The 21,552-nt window shown below is 35.0% G+C and overlaps 1 protein-coding gene across 1 annotated transcript in view; it reads right to left on the bottom strand.

Moving 5' to 3' along the window:
* ADAMTS19 (ADAM metallopeptidase with thrombospondin type 1 motif 19) overlaps window positions 1-21,552 on the bottom strand; it is a 274,741-nt gene that overhangs the window by 207,527 nt on the left and 45,662 nt on the right. Inside the window, exons 3-6 of the mRNA XM_059061851.2 lie at window positions 17,896-18,061; window positions 11,129-11,301; window positions 9,435-9,518; window positions 8,602-8,759 (exon numbers count right to left, since the gene is read on the bottom strand). Coding sequence (XP_058917834.1) covers window positions 8,602-8,759; window positions 9,435-9,518; window positions 11,129-11,301; window positions 17,896-18,061 — 581 coding nt within the window. The remainder of the gene's footprint in view (window positions 1-8,601; window positions 8,760-9,434; window positions 9,519-11,128; window positions 11,302-17,895; window positions 18,062-21,552) is intronic.

Genomic DNA, 21,552 nt, shown 5'->3' with positions numbered 1-21,552 from the left:
TAACATAGTTTTTAAGTCCTAGCCACGGCAATCAGAGAAGAAAAAGAAATAAAAGGAATACAAATTGGAAAAGAAGAAGTAAAACTGTCACTGTTTGTAGATGACATGATACTATACATGGAAAGTCCTAAAGCTGCTACCAGAAAACTAGTAGAGTTCATCAATGAATTTGGTAAAGTTGCAGGATACAAAATTAATACACAGAAATCTGTTGCATTTCTTTACAATAACAACAAAATGTCAGAAAGAGAAATTTTTTTAAATCCCATTTACCATTACATCAAAAGGAATAAAATACCTAGGAATAAACCTACCCAAGGAGACAAAAGGCCTGTACTCTGAAAACTAAATGACACTGACGAAAGAAATCAAACATGACACAAACAGATGGAAAGATATACCATGTTCTTGGATTGGAAGAATCAATATTGTCAAAATGACTATACCACCCAAGGCAATCTACAGATTCAATGCAATCTTTATCAAATAACCAATGGTATTTTTTGCAGATCTAGAACAAAAAAAAATCTTAAAATTTGTATGAAAACACAAAAGACCCCAAATAGCTAAAGCAATCTTGAGGAAACAAAACTACCAGAGCTGGAGGAATCAGGCTCCCTGACTTCAGGCTATACTACAAAGCTACAGTCATCAAAAGAGTATGGTACTGGCACAAAGACAGACTTACAGATCAGTGGAAAAGGATAGAATGTCCAGAAATTATCTCATGCACCTATGTTCAATTAATGACAAAGGAGGGAAGAATATATTGATACAATGGAGAAAAGACAGTTTCTTCAATAAGTGGTGCTGGGAAAACTGGACAGCTACATGTAAAAGAATGAAATTAGAATGCTCTCTAATGCTACATACAAAAAAAAACTCAAAATGGATGAATGTAAGACTGGATATTATAAAAGTTGTAGAAAAAAAACATAGGCAGAACACTCTGACACAAATCGCAGCTATATCTTTTTGGATCTGCCTACTAGAGTAATGAAAAAAAATAAACAAATGAGACCTAATTAAATTTAAACGCTTTTTCACAGGAAAGGAAATCATCAACAAAATGAAAAGAAAACCCACAGAACAGGAGAAAATATTGAAAATATTTGCAAACAATGGACCAACAAGGGATTAATCTCCAAAATATACAAACAGCTCATGCAGCTCAATAGCAAAAAAATAAAAACCCAATCAATAAATGGGCAGAAGACCTAAATAGCCATTTCTCAAAAAAAGAAATACAGATGGCCAAAAGGCACATGAAAATATGCTCAACATCACTAATTATTAGAGAAATGCAAATCAAAACTACGATGAGATATCACCTCACAGTGGTCGGAACGGACAGTATCAAAAAGTCTACAAACAATAAATGCTGAAGAGGGTGTGGAGAAAAGGGAATCCTCCTGTGCTGTTGGTGGAAATGTAAATTGGTATAGTCACTATGGAAAACAGTATGGAGGTTGCTTAAAAAACAAAAATAGAGCTACCATATGACCCAACAATCCCACTCCTAGGCATATATCTGGAGAAAACCGTAACTCGAAAAGATACATGCACCCCGTTGTTCACAGCAGCACTATTTACAATAACCAAGACATGGAAGCAACATAAATATCCATTGACAGAGGAATTGATAAAGAAGAAGTGGTGCGTATATACAATGGAATATTACTCAGCCATAAAAGGAATGAAATAATGCCATTTGTAGCAACATGGATGGACCTAGAGATTATCATAATACTAAGTGAAGTAAGTCAGACAGAGAAAGACAAATACCATATGATATCACTTATATGTGGAATATAAAAAATGATACAAATGAACTTATTTACAAAACAGAAACAGACTCACAGACTTAGAAAACAAACTTATGGTTACCAAAGAGGAAATGTGGGGTGGGGGATAAATTAGGAGGTTGGAATTAACATATATACACTACTATATATAAAATTGATAATCAACAAAGACCTACTGTATAGCACAGAGACTCTACTCAGTAATAACCTGTATGGGAAAAGAATCTGAAAAAGAATAGATACACGTCTATGTATAACTGAATCACTTTGCTGTACACCTGAAACTAACACTACATTGTAAATCAACTATACTCCAATATAAAATAAAAATTAAATTTAAAATAAATAATTTAGTAAAAATCCAATAGTGCTGGTATACAAGGTAGACTTACATTCTTTCAAATATATAAAACATTGAAAGTGTCAGTATTTTATTGAACACTTCAGTGAACTTACAGTAAAAATCCCAAGGCAAGGCAGGCTCATTCTACAGAAATATAAAGTGTAAATTATAAAATAAATTTTCACTGAATATAAAGAGCTAAAAGAAGAAAAAGGAACTCATACTTGTTTCACAATTCCTAGATGTCAAGAATTTCACATATTATTTTCTCATTTAAATTTAAACCTTAATTTGTTCATAAAACTAATACTAGTAATATTTAATATATTAAACTAACCCCATCAAATGTTCTCAATCACTAGAGAATACTTTCAGCCATAGCAGATGATTCTTAACTGTGTCTAAGATAATATGGAATGCAATAATAACCATGGACTGACCAACTATCAATTAAAAACATTTATTATATAATAATACAACAAAAGATTATTTTTGATAGTATGTTGTCCACATTAATAAAAGCTTGCACAGGATCTTATACAATTATTTATGTTTGGAAAAAATTATTGAATGTTCAGTATATGTTAGATGTTATACAAGTTCTTATATCCTCATAATAATGTGACTCATAGAGGTCAAATAGTCAACTCAAGATTACCAACTACTGTTTGGATAAAAATGGGTCATATATAGTTGATCACCCTTCTTATTGAGTTTTAATTTTAAATATTCATCTATTGTATACATATATATATGTAAATATGCATACACATTATGCATACAAATTCTTCAATAGATATATTTATTGCATCTATTTTTTCCAATTCTGGGGCTTGTCTTTTCATTTACATAACAATGTTTTTGGACATCATGTGGTTTTAATTTTCAAGAAGCCCAAACAATTATTTTTAATAATTTTTGTTTAATGGTTTTTTTGTATCCAATCTAAGAAATCACTGCCCTTCCCACAGTCATGAAGATTTCATTTTTAATACAAGTTTTATAGTTGTAGCGTTCTATGATCCATTATGAATTAACATCACTCAAGCAGGGTTGGGTGTTTTGTTTGTTTGTTTTTTGCCACAATCCTTGGCTTGTGGGATCTTAGTTCCTTGACCAGGGATGGCAGTGAAAGTGCAGTCGTAACCACTGGACTGCCAGGGAATTCCCCAAGATTCTTTTTTTTCAAATGGTTATCCAAGTGTTCTAGAATCATTTGATGAATAGACTATCTTTTCATCTTGAATTATGCTGATGGTATTACTGAAAGTCAACTGACCATATAAATGTGAGTATATTTCCAGACTCTTTATTCTGTTTTACTGATTTTCTATAGCTAACTTTCTGTCAAACCCATCCTGTTTTGATCACCAAGTCTTTAGAGTAAGTTTTGAAATCAGATAGTGTAAATCCACCCAATTTGTTCTTCTTTTACAAAATTGTTTTGACTCTTCTAGGTCCTTTCCTATCCCAAATAAATATTGGAATCAGACTGTAATTTCTACAAAAAAAAAAAAAAAAAGCCTGCAGAGATTTTCATTGGGATTATAGTGATTCTATAAGTCAATCTGGGGAAAATGGACATCTTGACAACACAGTAAGTCCCCTACATACAAACCTTCTAATTGAGAACTTTCAAAGATGTGAATGTGTGTTCGCATGTCCAATCACATAAGTTACTTCACATGTCTGGCATATGCTGTCATGTGCGTGCATCCTCTACAACTGGCTGTGCTTTTGTATACTTTACTCTACAGTACTGTATAGCGTACAGTAGTACAGTATCTGTATTTCAAGCCCAGGATGTCCAGAAGCAAGCATAAATGCAGCGGTGATGTAGCTGGTACTACTAAGAAGCACCAAGCGATACCGATGGAAATAAAAGTGAAAATAATTGAGAGAGTGGAGCAAAGCGAAAAGATGGTAGACTTTGCTCACTCTTATAACAGGAATCGTTCAACCACTGGCACAATTCTAAAGAACAAGGACAAGATCATGGAACATGTGAAGTCTACTGTGCCGAGGATGTCAACAATAATATCGAAGAAGTGTGGAAAAGTGATGGAGGAGATGGAGAAACTCCTCAGTGTGTGGAGGCTGGAGAAGCATCAGCATCGAGTCCCACTCAGCTTAATGTTGATTCACGAGAAAGCTAAAAGCCTTTATGAAGACTTGAAGAAGAAACACAGCGAAGAATCAGAGGGCGCATCTTTTAATGCCAGCCACAGCTGGTTTTCATCGGTTCAAGGCTAGAGCCAACCTTCACAATGTAAAAGTAAGTGGTGAGGCAGTGAGTGAGTGCAGATACTCAGGAATTTCCTGAAATGCTTTGAGAAATTATTGATGAAGACACATATTTAATTGAACAGGTTTTTAATGTGGGTGAGACAGGACTGTACTGGAAAAGGATGCCAGACCAAAGTTACATCAGTAAGGAGGAAAAGTTGATGCCAGGCTATAAAGCAGAAAAGAATAGGCTAACTGTTGTTTGGTGGCAATGCTTTTGGCTATATGAAGTTGAAGCCTCTCTTAGTTTATCATTCAGAGAACCCAAGAGCCCTTAAAAACATTGCCAAGTGCTCTCTTCCTGTTGTGTGGAAGAGTAACTCCAAAGCTGGGTTACACAGGCCATTTTCCAGAACTGGTTTTTCCACCACTTTATCCCAGAGGCAGAGAAATACTGCTTGGAGAAGGACGTCCCATTCAACATTCTCTTGCTGCTTGACAATGCTCCAGGCCACCCCCCTTCGTAGACAACTTTTATCCCAACGTCAAAGTAGTGCATCTGCCACTGAATACTATGTTGCGTATCCAACCTATGGACGAGGGACTTATAGCAAACTTTCAAGAAATATTATTTATGTCACACTTTTCATCAGGCAGAAAGGTGAGTGACGAATCAGGAACAACCTTGTGACAGTTTTGGAAGGATTACTGCATAACACCTACAAGGCCATAAAAAAACATTGAGTTTGCTTGGCGTGAGGTTACAGCCATCACCATGAATGGGGTTTGGAAGAACCTTGCCTGCAGTTTGTTCATGATTTTTGTGGATTTGAGAAGGTGGATGAGGAGTCCAAAGAGGTCTTCAGCAACCTAGTGACCCTCAGGGAGAAGCTGGAGCTAGATCTGCAAGAGGAAACGACTTCATTGAACTCCGTACTGTGCAACATGAGGAGCTTACTAATGAAGACCTGGTGGAATTGGAGGCCCAGAGAAAGGACAATGAGAGACAAGAGGAAGTAACTAAAGAACCAAAGAGATTCACGATGCAGGAAATGGCAACGGGATTTTCTTTATTTGAGGAGGCACTGATAGTTTTTGAGGCACAGGACCTGAATGTAAGAACAGTGCACGAAGGTTGCAGCAGCCGTTCAGAATGCAATCCAGCGCTACCGTATCATCTATGATGAGAAAAAAAGAGCTACTACCCAGACATCACTGGATTGTTTTTTCTAGAGGGTAGATAGAATTGAATCCAGGGAGGAGCCAGAACCTGTGCCATGAACGTCAGGCATGAGTGAAATTGCAGCTTGCCCTCCATCTCCTGTTGCTGATGATCCTTCAGCTCTACCACCTCCCACGTCCTCTCCCGCCTCCAATCAGTAACTCTTCTTGCCTGTTCACTCCATGCCAGCCCCTTGATGCCAGCTGTTGTACTGTACCACTGTACTTTTCAAGGTAATGCACTGCAAGATTAAAAATGTTTTCTTTTTTTGTGTGTTTGTTTTTTAAGTATTATTTATGTGAAAAGTATAATAAACCTATTACAGTACAGTACTATACGGCCGATTGTGTTAGTTGGGTACCTAGGCTAACTCTGTCAGACGTAATGAACAAATGGAACTTGCAAATGCACTCCTGGAACGGAACTCGTTCGTATGCAGGGGATTTACTGTATTTAGTCTTCCACTGAATAAACCTTTATTTAGATATTTAATTTCTCTAAGTATAGCTGTGTAGATATCATTTTATTTTGTTAAATTATTCTTCATATTTCATGGTTTTGGAAGTTACTGTAAAATTTTCCCAAGTGTTTATTTCTACCATATATAAATACAATTTTTCTTCTAAATTGACTTTATATTCTGCAGCCTTGTAAAATTCAGTTATAAATTCTAGAATTTTTTTCTCCTAGATTGCTTAAAAGTTTCTTTGTACCAAGTCATGTCATCTGTGAAGAGACAGTTTTTATTTTTTTCCCAGTATTTATACCCCCCCCATGCCAGCTTAATATACTGATTATGGTTATGATTGTCAGCACAATACTGAACAGAAGTGGTAAGTGTGGACATCCTTGCCTTGCTCCCAGTCTTAAAAAAATTTGATTTTCACCATTAATTGTGATGTAAGCTATAGACTTTTTGTGAGTGTATGTGTATGTAGATGCACTTTCATACATTAAGAAAATACCCTTAAGAATTCAAGAATTTTTGTTGATAGGGTTTTTCCCCCCAGTACATTAGAGATATCACTTCACTGTCTTCTGGGCTTTTTTTCTGACAGGAAGTCAATTATCCATCTTAAGATTGTTTTCTCTATAATGTATCCCTTCACTCTAGCCAATTCACTTTTTTTTTCTATACCTTTGGTTTTGACCAATTTTTCTATGATATGCCTAGGTTTCTAAGTTGTTGATTTTCATGAAATTTGTGAAAACTTTTTGCCATTACATCTTCAAATACTTTTCTTACCCCTTCTCACTCTCTTTTGAGATTCCAATGACAGAGGTCCAGTATTTACATTACTTGGTAAATCCAACTTCTAAGCTATCTTGGGGTCAGTTTCTACTGACTACTTTTCTTTGACCATGGGTCACATTTTCATGTTTTTTTTTGCTTGGTTAATTTTCATTATGTTCCAGACATTGCATATGATATATTACAGAGATTCAAGATTCTCTTATCTTCCTCTGAAGAGTGCTGTCTCTTGTTTTACTTGCTCCTCACTCTGAATGTAGGTAGGTTTGAGTTTATTCCTTGGTAGGGAGGATCTACCAAAAGCTCAAGATGATTCCCAAACCTTTGTAAACTGGTGGGACTCAACCTCCAAACTCCATCTCCTCTGAATGCCTTACTGGGACTTGGTTTTAGGCTTTGTTAGGACAGTTCAAGAGAGGGCATTTCTCTGGATCATGGTGCCTACTGTGTAGGCACAGCCTTTCTGTTTTCTCAGATAAATCCCAGGAGTGATGACAAGGTATTAACAAGGCTGCTCCACTCTTGGGGTCCAAATCTGCTCAATTTCTAGTACCTTTTTAACATCTAAACTCCATAGCAACAGCACCCTGATAAATTCTGGGTAGTTTCTATCTCTGTGTATTTAGACCAGCCTTGCAAAGTCCTCACAGATGATCTGAACAAGGATTTCTTGGCACCTCTGCCCACAAAGGATCCTCTTCTCTGGTGCTTTCAGCAGGACCACTGTGCTCTACCTAGATTCCAGCTTGCTGTACCAGTCAAAAATTGTCCCCAGGCAAAAAGTTGGCTTGGCTGTGGGGCTTACTTAGGACATTTTCCTTCTTTCAGAGATTGCACTGCTCATTCTCCTGCAACTACTGCAAGTAGTTGCTTCATAAATGTTTTCCAGTTTTATGGTTGTTTATTGCAGAGGTCCAGTATCAGGTACACCTACAAAGCTGGAAATGGAAGTCCAGTTGTGTTCTTGCATAGAGATTATTTCATCTTTATGAATTATTTATAAGTAGAATAGTTTTTATACAATTCAGCAACAAGAAGCTAGACAAATTCAATAGACTCATTACAGAAAATCATGTTTAAATGTCACTGTATTCTGAGATGTGAAATGTCAACATTATTGACACTAAAATGAAGTTGCTAGTTAACAATGAACTACCATTCATTATTACTAGCTCTAAGCAAGACAAACTTGTAAATAATTACTCATACAGAATGCTCATAGAGAGTTAATTGTTGCTCATCATTTCATCTTCTTATATTTACACTCAGTGCTGCAATACAAATGTTTGAGTAGTATGGACACTTACAATATAGCTCAAAATTAATTAGCTAGAGACTTAATTGAGACTTTTTTCTCAGATGGAACCAGAAAGTCTATCAATTGCTCAATTTAACATACTGGATACTTTATATGGTGATGACTGAAAAACATACCACGTAGGTTCATAAATTCAAAGTTCCACCAAAATTCACCAGCGTTTTCACTTATCGTCATCATTGGCTACGTCTTCACATCAAAAATTGAGGTTAATTTTTCTTAATTAATTAACTAAATGTTTAGTCAATATACCAGCCAATATGTGGCTGTTCAGAAATCAGTTATTATGAATTGAGGGAAATGACTAACAGCATTATGCCAAAAGTTTTCTGGAACAGAAAATCTGGAATAAAAGCATTCTATGAAGGGATTAATAGGATTAACAGCATGGCCATCAAATTAAGAATGTCATTTAATTGGCTTTGGAAAATTTACCTTGTTATAAGTATAGCTGCATCCACTGAAGTCATGTCCTCTCCCCAGCTTGTTGACATCTCTAAATGTATATCATTCTTTTTGCCAAATTCTTCATGTTGCCACTTACAAAAGCTCTCTAGCATTTTCTCTCCATGATGCCCAATATATAGATCTGCCTGCAAAAGAAGAGATTTCACTTTAAGGCAAATTATTCTCAGGTATACAAAAAAGTAAAAACTGAGGGGACTTCTTGAATTACTAAAGCAGACTGCTGACTATAACATTAATTAGAACCTGGAAGACATTCAGGATTAATTTTGCCTGAGCTAAAAAACCTTAAAACTTTGTGAAGGTACAATAATTACAAAATCTGTTTAATGTTATTCTGAAGAAGAAGAGAGATGCAATAGAATATTAAGAATGTGGAATTTTTAGACTTAAATCACTCATTATTTTTACAATTTAAGAACAAAGGTTTTCCAAAGTACCAGATAAGCAGCATGCTAAAAAGATGCCACAGAATAGTCTCTGTTTAAATTGAATTACAGATAAAGCCCATGCTTAAATAAGAAAATAAAACTGTCATTAAAAATGATTTTTTAAAATTGCATTTTGCAAAGTTAAGGTTTGTTGTCAGGATCCTTGGAAACTAAGAGCATTCCAATTCTGGAATATAACTGAGGTATTAACTAAGACTAACGGCCAGTTTTATGTATACTTTAAGTGACTCAGTGGATACTTCTGGATTTCAAGTCAATACAAAGTAAATCCCTAACATTCCCTTTACTTAAAAGTACCTGAACACAACTTCTCACCCACTTAATTGAACGAAAAACTCAAGACTTTCTTACTGGAGTTTCATGGAGCAGAATAAGCTTTATCACACGAAGATTGACATGCACACCAAGACTCTTGTGTTGGAAAAGGTTAAAAACCTAAAAACAAATAAAAATAAAAATCCTAAAATAAAACTGAAAAACATCTTAATTTTCCTTAAAGCCCAGATATGGGAGAAGTCTCAATTCAGTTGAGCAATTTTATATATTAAAATATTTTAATTATTTTAAATTTAGCTTATAAGCAATAATTAATTCATTTTAGATACCAAGAAATTTAGACCTAGCACTCTGCTATACTCACTGCAGCCTTGATAATCTAGGCATTTCAATGGGGTGCAGAGGGAACGTTGGGTTTTTCACGATACTGAAGAGAAAAATTTTAGTAACTAAACCCTAGAAATTTTCTAAAGACCACAAAATGCCAGTGTCCTTTCTTCTGAGAAAATGTCCTGAAAATTCAGCCTGCTTTATGCCGCCTCCCAATTTATTCCTTAGAGTTTTTTCTCCCCAAGGCTAACTGCCAAATAGGAACAGGGTTTTTTCAAAGCTCTTCCCTTCAAGGCTGCCCATGAAGACAAGGCCATCGTTGCTTAATGATTTCAGGTCATCATTATAACTGATTTTCCCAAAACATGGTATGTGTAACAATGCTGGAAAGGAAGGCAAATTTTTTATGGGGTACCTTGATTTTTTTTGGTAAAATTGAGTATTTAATTTATAATAGAAAATTAAAATTGGCACACCAAACCCACGCTTTCAGAGACAGTACTATTTAAAAGAGACTGAGGTTGGTAGGCTATGCCTGTCTATCCTTTACAGAATGCTGGTTGAGTGGTCAGCAGTTAGCTGAACACAGACAAAAATGACTTAAGTGTGGGAAAATATGTTCACTGAAAAAAAAAACATGCCAGATGATAGCAAAAAGTAGTAAAAATAGTAATTTTATATAACATATTTATCCTTGAATTAGTGGTTCTCACCTTGCTTAATATGGCAACTGAAGTTATAAATGGACATTTGCCTTTGGCTTTCATTTATGTTTATTCTCCCCTAAGAACCACTCTTCATGGCAACCTTCTAATTCTGCCTTGAAGGAAGTTTACCCAACAGGGTATGCAATTAAGTCAAAGGATTCATGTGGTAGTAAGCATCCATAAGATCCTAGATACAAATTAGATTTCTACAGTCCAGAAGCTATCAACCAAAGTTAGCTACATGTGATTCAGCTAATAACTATTAGCTATTAGGTCTTACTCATCAACTAGTTTTATATCTGACATGCAATTTTTCATACCTATATAAGCATTCAGTGGATTACCAACTGCCATTTTTGTTCCATCTCATAATCTATAGTACTTTGGGTGGGGCCATGCATATAAACAAATATAACATTTCTGCTATTTCAACAAATGGCCTTTTATAAAAAAGAAAGAAGGGCACAAAAAGAGATAAAAGAATAACAGAAAAAAAGTTTTGCCACATCAAATTAACAATAAGGATTTTTTACTAGAAGATGTGAATTATTATTTTGATATCTCTTTTGAGATGGATCAATTTGGTACACCTAAAAAGTATTTTTTTTTACTGATGTCAATAAAAGAAAGGAATAGTAATGAGTTAATTTTTAAATAACTTCATTATACTCACACATTTCTTCCTTAGAGTTTTCTTGAAAAAATTCCAAGCGCACTTTAAAGTTTGCCTACCATATTTAAGATGGTTAGAATGAATCTCCTGGCTGCATCTGCTCCATGATAGGAAACCATTGCTGGGTCTGCAACCACTACAGTCTCTATGTTGTATTCTTGAGGTAATTTGTATGAATATCGTTTCCCTCTTCCACTTTCTGTTATTTTTTTAGATCTAGTTCTTCCTTTATCTGCAACACAGAAATGAATTTTTCAAATGTGCCTCTATCTTAGCAAAGTGAATAAAAAACTCCCATTTCTTCAATAATTAAAAAGAAAGCTTATTGAATACCAACATGTGCTGATGATATAATGGTGAGCAAGACCAAATAAGTTCCCTGCATATAGGGAATCTAAATGAGCATTTGGCTTTGGAACATGACTTTGGAATCAGACAGACTGGACTTCTACCATTTATTAAATCTGCCACTTGGGAAACTAACATCACTCAGTCAGCCTTAGTTTCCTCATCTGTAAAATGAATAACAATATCACCTGCTTTCTAGAGTTGTGGGTGGCTTATAATAAGATCACATTTGTAAAACTTTTAGCACAGAGATTCATATAAATGAAATAATTCCATATATAAAAGACACCATGATTTTCATTTTGAAATCAGTGACAAAATAAAGGTCTACTTGCCAGAAGTGCCTGAAGTGACTGACCCATACATCCTAATGTCAGGCAGGTGCCCCTGTTTACTCAAACTATACATGGGTTACACAGGAATTGGTTCTGCCTTCCATCAGGGTCATATAGAAGTTATGACCTCAGGGTACCAGATTCCACAAACAGGGCCAAATAAAAGCAGTAACCACAAATAAACATATTTATAAATTTAACTACATAAAAATGTAAAATTTCTGTTTATGAAAATATGCCACTATCAGAATGAAAAGCATGCAGCCAAGTGGGAGAAGATATTTACAGTACTTTTCCATAATGAGGTAATAAAAAGCTATTCTAAATCAATGACAGATAACCCAATTGAAAAATTGGCCACAAATCGAAAGAGCCATTTCAGGAGATCCAAATGGCTAATTAGCATATGAGAAGGTGCTGAAACGCATTAGTCTTCAGAGAAATGCAAATTACCTGCAGTAAATTAAATAAATTAAAATCCCCAGAATGGCTAAGCTAGAGATGATTAGTGCCTAGGAGTGGGCACAAAGGGGACATCTATGGTGCTGATATTTTCTATATTCTGATCTGAGTCATACCTACATGGTTATGTTCATTTTGGGAAAATTCAGCAGTTGGACACATCATTTGTGCAACTTCCTGTATGCATGTGATACCTTAATAATGAATTTATGATTTTAACAGCTTTATTGAGGGGTAATTTACATGCCATAACATGTAGCCATTTAAATGTACAATTCAATTATCCTTGACAAGTTTTTACAATTGTGCAATGATCTCCACAATCCATTGTTATATTAGCTATCCCCTGTTCCTCTCCCTGCCATTTACCAAAATTCTGTTGGTGTCACTAAATAGCTGTCATCTTCTTTCCCAAACTTGTACTTGTTGGCCGACATCTTTTATATTTTTGTATTCTAATTTTAGTGGAGTCCCCAGAATTAAACGTGTGTTTAGTGGAATCCCATGGATATAAAAATGTGTGTCCAGTTAGTCACGTTTCCACATGTCTTTGTTTTGAATTTGTATGTATGCTCATAGTTCCAGTCCATCATTTGGTTTCTGATAAATTCCCTTTTTTGAGTCTTGTTCCAGGTACTTTAACTTTGATGTCAATTCTATTCTATTGTATCCTATCCTACTACCTATTCCACCTTACTTGCCTTCTAACACCCTTTCATGATGGCAGGATTAGTTTATCCCTTCTATTCTTGAACTACTGGGTTCCTTCTATTACTAACTTCTAGGTCCAACTGAGTTAGCTCTGAGCTCTAACATGAAGTAGAACCTGCCACGATTGCTGGAAACTTCACTGTTCTTGGATATCTCCTTAAATTACGGTTTCTCATTTTTTGTCACAGGGACACAGACTAAAAAGCTATTTAACAAACAAAGTTTTATCCAAATGTCAAGTAGAGTCAGTTAACTAAGTTTAAAAAAGTGTTACGAAAATAAATGTAAAGGCTTCTTATTTAACAACAATAAGCATTATATTGATATTATGAAACAAGAAAATGCAAAAGGACAAAAGCAACAGTAGCCATTTGCAACAGAATCACTATAGTTAAAAGTAAATTTTATGAATCCATATTTAGTACCAGCAGTTAATATCAAAGACCTTCATGAAGGACAGAATAAGAAATTGGTTTTATTAGTATCTTAAGATCTACAACAGTTAGGAATAAATTTTGTAGTTTTTCTAATTGTAATCACAATCCTACTTATGGTTATATATTAGTATACTACCATATAAACTTATAATATTTAGTAGGAGACATTCCTACAGGTACACGAAAAGGCTCACCTTGGCAGGGTCAACACCTAATAAACTGATTGTGGGGGAAAGACAGATAGATAGATAGATAGAGACACTCAGACACACAGATCTGGCAGCTCTCCTAGATGGCTACATCACTGATCTTCTGTGTAAAAATCACACAGTGATAGGAATAGAAAGGATGAGATGATAAGCAACATATTAGAAAGCAGACATCACCCTCAGCAAAATTAATCAGACTAAAAAGAGGAAAAGGGAGGTAGTTAGAATTACTCTTTCTTGTTGCTGTTGTTTATGTGTGTGGGGGGGTGTTTAGTGTTTATTTCTGAGTGACTAGGTAGATAGTGGGAAATATCAGCAGAGCAGTTTGGGAGGAAAGATGATGGGTTCAGCTGTAGATTTATTAAGTCTGAGATGCCTGAGAGACATCTGAGTAGAAGTTACTAAACACCTGACAGTCAGGAGAGAGGTTAAAATGGAGACAGAGTTTGGAACTAAACAATGTGTAAGTGAAGGTGAACCCATGGATTTGGATTCTATCACCCCAGGGAAGCATGTGGCATGAGAAGTAGAAGGAAAAGGAGGAAGTCCTGGGAAATGCCTACATTTAGGGGGTGCACATATGGAAGAAGACGTGCCCATGGAGGAGACAGAAATATAAGAAAAATAAAAGGAGAGCTAATATGAAACTGAGGGGATAATTATAAAATGTGGGGCTTTTCGACCATATCAAGAGTGATAAAGAGACGATGTAAAGGAGAGACAGAAAAGTTTGTTACCTTTATTGCCCCAGCTAATGATAGCTGTGATAGCCCCAAACTGTCAGTGTGCTACATCCTTATTTGCACGTTATATTTAAATAGGCTATTTGGAACATTCTAGGTTTCTTAAGAATCCCAATACCATGATTCTATGACTCCATTATATAAGGTAGTCATTGTGTGTGAAAATCATGCATATTGAAGTTATCTTTTTATTAAGTTGCTTCCTTTGATGTCTTCATTGTCTACATCAACCACGTTGAGCTCATTCTTCATCTCAATCCTGAGACTATTTTCTACCCAGATGCATGTATAAAAACAACAGAGTCGATACCACACGCTTTCAGTTAAAAGATCTTTAAATGTGTATTCACCAGTGCTCACTATGTGCTCCCCATAATACCCTCCACATATTGACAATCATCTCCACAACCGTTATGGTTGGCATATGGAAACTATTTCAGTAGTGGTTGGGTTAAGCTCTTAGAATAGAGATGATCTCTATATACTGCTCAAATAGATCGGTCTTCTTCAATTCTATAAATCTCGTTCTTGCTCACACAGAGTAGCAGACATACTCACAAGCTTATGCTAAATGTTAAGGAATGTATATTGATTGATAATGTCACTTGCCTGCTTACAGTCTTCAAAGACCACATTTTGTCTTCCAGATATATTCCTTTTTACCACAGCCCCCAAGTCCCCTCATTATCTCATCCATGACTTCTTTTCCAGGCTTGTATCTCATGTCCACACTGTAGACATTGCATGCTTTCCCCAGCCTTTATACTTTTGTATTTATTGTTCCTTCTGCCTGAAATGCTCTTTCCCTATCTAACAACGTCCACTAAATTTTCACATATGTTTTCCATTTTCACACATAATCTCATTTAATTTGGACACCTGCCCTGAAGTTTGGATACTACTACACCCATTTGTATATTGTAAATGGAGCTTTGGAGAGATCAAGGAAGTTTTCCAAAGTCACACAGGTAGGGGGCAGCAGCATAAGGATGTGAACACATGCAGTATGACCCCAAAGTCCATTTTCTTAACCTGCACACTCTGTTCCCTTTTCTCCCTGCAGTCTGGATAAGTTTTACTTGATCTTTGAGGCTCAACCCCCTCCACCAAATAACAGAAGCTTAGAATCTTGGGTACTGAGTCTGTCATAGTTCTTATTATAGATAGTATAATTATTCATTTACCAGTTTGTCTAAAATAATACACTGGTCACCTCTTGAGAATAAGAGCTGTGTGATTTCACTCTATATCCCTGTGAGATGACTGGTACTGCTTATGTTGCAAATAAAGAATTTAAGGTTCAAAAGTTCAAGGGAAGTGAAGAAGAGTACCTAGTTGGAGTGAGACTGAAGCTAGGCCTTGAATCCAGGGCCTGTGACTCTCAACCTCATGTGCCTTTCTTTCCTCTATGTTATCTGTTAATAATAGAACACAACAAAGTCATCCTAAACTATGAAGTGCCTGTTTAGAAAAAGTATTTACGTAATCAATACATACAAACACAATAGACTTAAGACATTAACATGATGAAGGGGAATAGGGCAAAGACTAAGTTGAATACAAACACGATTTATTATTCCATTGTGAAAAGGCAATTACTGCAACATTATCCAAATCTGAATCATGTATTTAATACGTTAATATATCAGCTTGAAGTAAGAAGGGAAGAACTGCAATTAGACTTATGCTGAAAAGTAAATGAATATTTTATTTCATGGATTGCTAATTTTAAAATGATTTTTAAATTTCTAGACCCTTAAAAAGCATCAAAAATAGTTAAGTTCAGTAAAGCATCCAACTGACGATAGCTTAGCACTCCTTCTGTGAAAGTGCTTGATCCAAACTATGCAAGTGCTTGACCCAAACAGGTCAATTAAGATATAACAGTCATGCCTTAAAAAAAAATTAGGAAGTTTATGAACAATGTCTGTCAAGTATGAACTGTGTATTTATGCTTTATAAACCTATCAAAAATAAGAATTTTCTAGAAACGTTTCCTCTGTGCATAATGGCACACAAAGCCTGCTTTATTTCATCCATATACATGAGTAATTAGAATAGCTGGAACTTACTATGATTCGAAAGTTGCATAGTGCAGATTTTCAGTATAACTCACACAAGGCAATCTCCTTAAATGGACTAAATCCAAGTTGTTGCTGTTATCATTTCACGATATAAAAACCTTTCTTTTGCTTGTTCATACTATGACTTTTGTTCAGCTTTTTTTTATCTCCATTGTGTCTACAGTTCTTAGAATAGAGAAGAGGGATGTGTCTTATTTAAATTGACTTGATCATGTACGTTGAATAATGTGACACAGAGGTAGATTCACTTAACCACTTTTGAAGATAATTCCAAAACAGACTGATATCATGAGCTTTTGTGAAAGAAAACAGAGATCATAAATTAATTTGAGATAATATATCTAAAGAGAAACATATTGAAATTCTTTCTGAATTTGAACATACTGGACAATTGATGATATGAACATGCTATGGCCTCTGCAAATGTTACTTATTATCACAACTTATATACCTAAATCAGCCTCAGATACCATAACTAATGTTAGAATTGCTATCTTGGCACTAACTACACTAACACCTAATTTTAAATCTCCAAGTCAAATTTTAAAGTCTTTACACCAAAAATTCTTCAATAAATTCACATTTCCTCAGATACTATAGGGAAATATTTCTCATATCAGTGAATATTCACTGAGATGTCTGGATTAGATGTCCAAATATTTTTCCTAGGGAAACCACTGAATGCTGACTATGACTTTCAGGTCCTACTTATGTAATAGAAATCATTCATTTTCCTTATCCTTCTTGCTAATGCCACAGATCTCTGCCAAAGGAAGTAATAAGGAAGTGTACAAAACAGTCATCCCCCATTTTACTTCTGTGAAAAATTGGCACACAAACAGAGACCAGGATTTGATGGTTGGGAATGTTTATGAGCCACTGAAACTTCCAGATGTAAAGTATTCTGATACTGAGAATAAAATTCAAAGAAGTAAATCCTGACCCTTCTTACTATTCCTCTGCTAATTTTAACCCTCCAGATGATTTTTACTTGAGTCAAATAGAAAAAGAAGAAAAAGTAGAAGCTGCTTCTGGTCAAAGTAAAGAGATATCTATGATGTTCTCAGGGAGTTGGACTGAAATAAGACCATGAGCTCACAGTATTCAGTTTCAGGGACTCTGGAATTCTCTCGGTGTCATTTCTATTCCAGTGAGGGGAACAGTATCCCATGAGTATCCCTCTTGAGGGAAATAGAGCATGTAATATATTAATATCTGAAGTCCTTTTGAGTTTCTATTTTTTTATATTAAAATGCACTATTTCATAGAAAACTAAAAGATAAGTCTAAAAAAGATATGTAATTGTCATTAACCAAGAGAGATTCCACATTAAAAAAGATAAAGCTGGTGGATGGATGGATAGACAGAAAGACAGAGAGGGAGGGAGGGAGGGGTGGGAAAGGGAGGAAGGAAGAGAGGAGGGAGGAAGGGGAGATTTATTAAAGGATTCATCTCACATTGCGTATTTAGTTACACCCTTTTAGGAGAAGGCATTACCTGAAATGACACCACAGTAATGACTGTGAGGAGCTGACTTCTCTGTGGCTTTTTCCTCCATGGACCTTTTCTGCCTATATACACGGTGTGGGTGACCCGTTATGGCCACTGTATCATTGAGTGGTTCAATAAATATGAAGTCCTCATTGAGCTGTATGAATCCCATCTGGAATATATAACATAGAAAGATACGTATGAAATATCATTCGAATAAGTTACTTTCTGGGTTCTCCCACTCACATCCACTCTGTTTTCTTCCATGTATATGCATATGTTTTTCTAGGGAAGCTATGTTAGCAACCCCACTAATAAGGTAACTGTCTTCCCATTTTACTACTTCATCTTTAGGTACTTTATTGCACTAGCATAAACGTCATTTAGTTAGCCTTAGCCTATGTGGGTGGGAGGCTAGATGCCAGCAACAGATGCACAGTAAAAATTCTGGAATGTTAAAGGCTCACTTTGGGAGACCCATGGGGTCACTTACATGTACAGCATGTACAGAAGAGCAATATAGTTTTTAATTGCATACACAGGACAGTACAACATTTTGACAATCATTATTTAATAAAATAATTCATGTAACATATCATGGTAAATGTAGGACACATAAAATTAAAGTTATTATATAAAATAGTCTTAAGCCTTCTACTAAACATTTTTGACAACCCTTGAACAATAAATTACGGAAAAAATGAAGCATCACTTACATAAACAAGTTTCATTTCATATAATGCCATATTTTAAAGTTAGCCAGTTGTGGAGAGAGGGCTAAAAACTGTAAAATATGATTATGATCGGCAAAAAGAACTTATAACAAGTAGGTATTCTTTTATTATAGTGAAGCTAAGCCTAGTCATTTCTTCCCTTCCTTTTTCAGAATTATAACTAGGAAAATATTTTACATGGAAGAATATATAACTTTATCTTTCCAATTTTCATTGTTTTACTCTATTGAAATATATATACAATATATATTTGATTTATATTGTTAACTCTTTAGCAAACTTTTTTAAGAAATAATTCCCTAGAACCTGCATTATTCATACCTAATATGCTAATAAGAAAGTTATCAAATACTGTTTTGCATTAACTTTATAAAAATCATATACAGTTCATTTTAATTTGATTCACATATAATTAGCATAGTAATATAATTATTTCTTCAGATACAGTAATTGTTCCAAACTGAATATATTTTTTAAATATAGGCTAAAAAAAACTTTTCCTTAAAAGAAGAGGTCTTTTTGTTTTGTTTTAATTACTAAAGTGTATTGCATCTTCTATATGGAAAGACCAGGTGATTGCCAATATGCTGATTTTATTCTGTACATTTTATTTTTTATATCAGAATAAAGATATAAGATACCTATTCTTCAGGTATCTTCTATCTTCATTATAAGATAACTAAAGAATAAATCTAAAAATCCTCATCAACTTCATTTTATTGAAGTTTTTATATCACTAATAAAATTCTCAAGTACTAGGATGGCAGCTCCACCACCTAGACTTGTCCCTTTCCCCTCTCTCTCTTCCTGCCTTTTCCTGTCTCTTTCCCAGTTTCTCCCTCTCCCTCTCTTGTTCACACACACACTTGCACACATGCACGCACACAAACATCATTTGTGGGTGGGGATAATGCAAAAAAATGATTTACGCTAATGACTCTTTCAAAATATCAGGCAAGTATATATTTGGGCCATTTTTGTGTAATTTTAATGACTTTCAATGAGTTCTTTTATTTTCCATACATGTTTTCATTCTCTCAAATATGAAATCAGATTGAATTTTAAAGTAGTTACATGAAACACAAAAAATTTTCCCTGGAGCCTAATTTGACGGGAATAAAAGAGTATCAAATATTTTAAAATTTAAGTAATAATTATTAAAGTTGTAGTACATCTACACATGGATTGATAAGCAGTGTCATATTATCATTGATCCAGATTTTGAAAATACAGAACTGTCTTTCTCTTGTCTTATATGTAAATGTGATTCAGAGGTTCAGTGAGTATTCAAAGCCACTAATAAAACTGACAGTGTGACTGATGACTAAGATAATAATTGTTATGATGCTCAGTTTCCCTGAATCATAAACTTGCAATCTGATATATTCTTTCAACAGGTTATAAGCATGTTAAGATTTATACCAATAAACCCTATAAAATTTAATTGCATACTATCATATAAAATTTAATGACCTCAAGGACAGATTCTGGAATTAAGATTATTTCGGTTCATAACCTACTACTATAACTATGAGAAGGTTACAGCATCTTTATACAACAGCTTCATAGTGTTGTTTGCAATATTTTTTAAAAGCATTTTTTAAGCACATGTAATGCCCCTGTCACAGAATCTGATACTGAGTAACCCACTCAATAAATGTTCATTATAATTTTTATTTTATTAATAAAGATAATCATAATAAATATAAGCAGCCAAACATCTGAGATTGTACTGAAGAGCTCAGAGAGTGCAAAGAATTAAAATTTATTAGTCTTTGTATCCCCACACTAGCATATTAAATACTGTCTCAAATAAATGTGGTCTTTTTTTTTAGTTAAAATTTGGAAACCTCTTCATAACACAGCATTCTCTGTGGTATTAGGATCTTATCTATACACATTTTAAAAAACAAGGTCACTTTTAAAAAGAAAAAAATGTTGGAATGATTATAAATGATGACTCATTCATTCAATACATATTTACTGTCTGACCACAGAGCTCCAGACTCATTTCACTCTAGGGCATATTTAGCATCAAGTGTTCAGGTTCTCTACAGGGAAGGGTTTTCTATCTGAGACCAGAATACTATCTAACAGCAGAGGAAGAGCTCTAGCTTGGGTTGGTATCTTTCAAGAAGAATTGCAGGAAATTATGAAGTTTTCTGTGTTCCCACAAAGGGCTCACCTATTCCACTAACAAAATGGATTGTTTTATCTGTGCTATGAATTTACAAGCCATGGAAGAACACAAATTCACATCAACCTCTCTTTAAAAGTCCTCATGTGGGCTTCCCTGGTGGCGCAGTGGTTGAGAGTCCGCCCGCCAATGCAGGGGACACGGGTTCGTGCCCCGGTTCGGGAAGATCCCACATGCCGCGGAGCGGCTGGGCCTGTGAGCCATGGCCGCTGAGCCTCCGCGTCCGGAGCCTGTGCTCCGCAATGGGAGAGGCCACAACAGTGAGAGGCCTGCGTAACGCAAAAAAAAAAAAAAAAAAAGTCCTCCTGTGTTTGACAATCCACAATTAGGCAGCATGCACTTTAGTGCAAATATTGTCCTTTCAGTTTTAGAAGGGAAGAAAATTAATTGTGTATTGACATGGCACAATACAGTCTCTAAAATAAATGCAAACTACATAAGAATTTTCTCCCAGGTTGACCTTTTTAGATTTTTCAAAATGATTTTAACAATTTTGAGGTATTTCATGCAAACATTTGGAAATGAAATTAAAAGTTGTTCTCTGCCTTGTTCCAATCGTCATGTACATTTTCTCATACAATGGCATCTGTTCTATCGTCGCTGAATCTTATTCTCTGATTTGACAATTTAGCAAACATTTCAGTATTTTGCAAATCTACCACTGCTTATGTGAAAATACGTTACCAGCCATTTCTTGTCTTACTGGTTCTGATATTTTACTTTCTCTATTTA

The sequence above is a fragment of the Kogia breviceps genome, chromosome 4, assembly GCF_026419965.1.
Source record: "Kogia breviceps isolate mKogBre1 chromosome 4, mKogBre1 haplotype 1, whole genome shotgun sequence".
NCBI lineage: Eukaryota > Metazoa > Chordata > Mammalia > Artiodactyla > Physeteridae > Kogia > Kogia breviceps.
The sequence above is the reverse complement of the archived record's forward strand: the minus strand, read 5'-3'. Positions and strand labels throughout refer to the sequence as shown.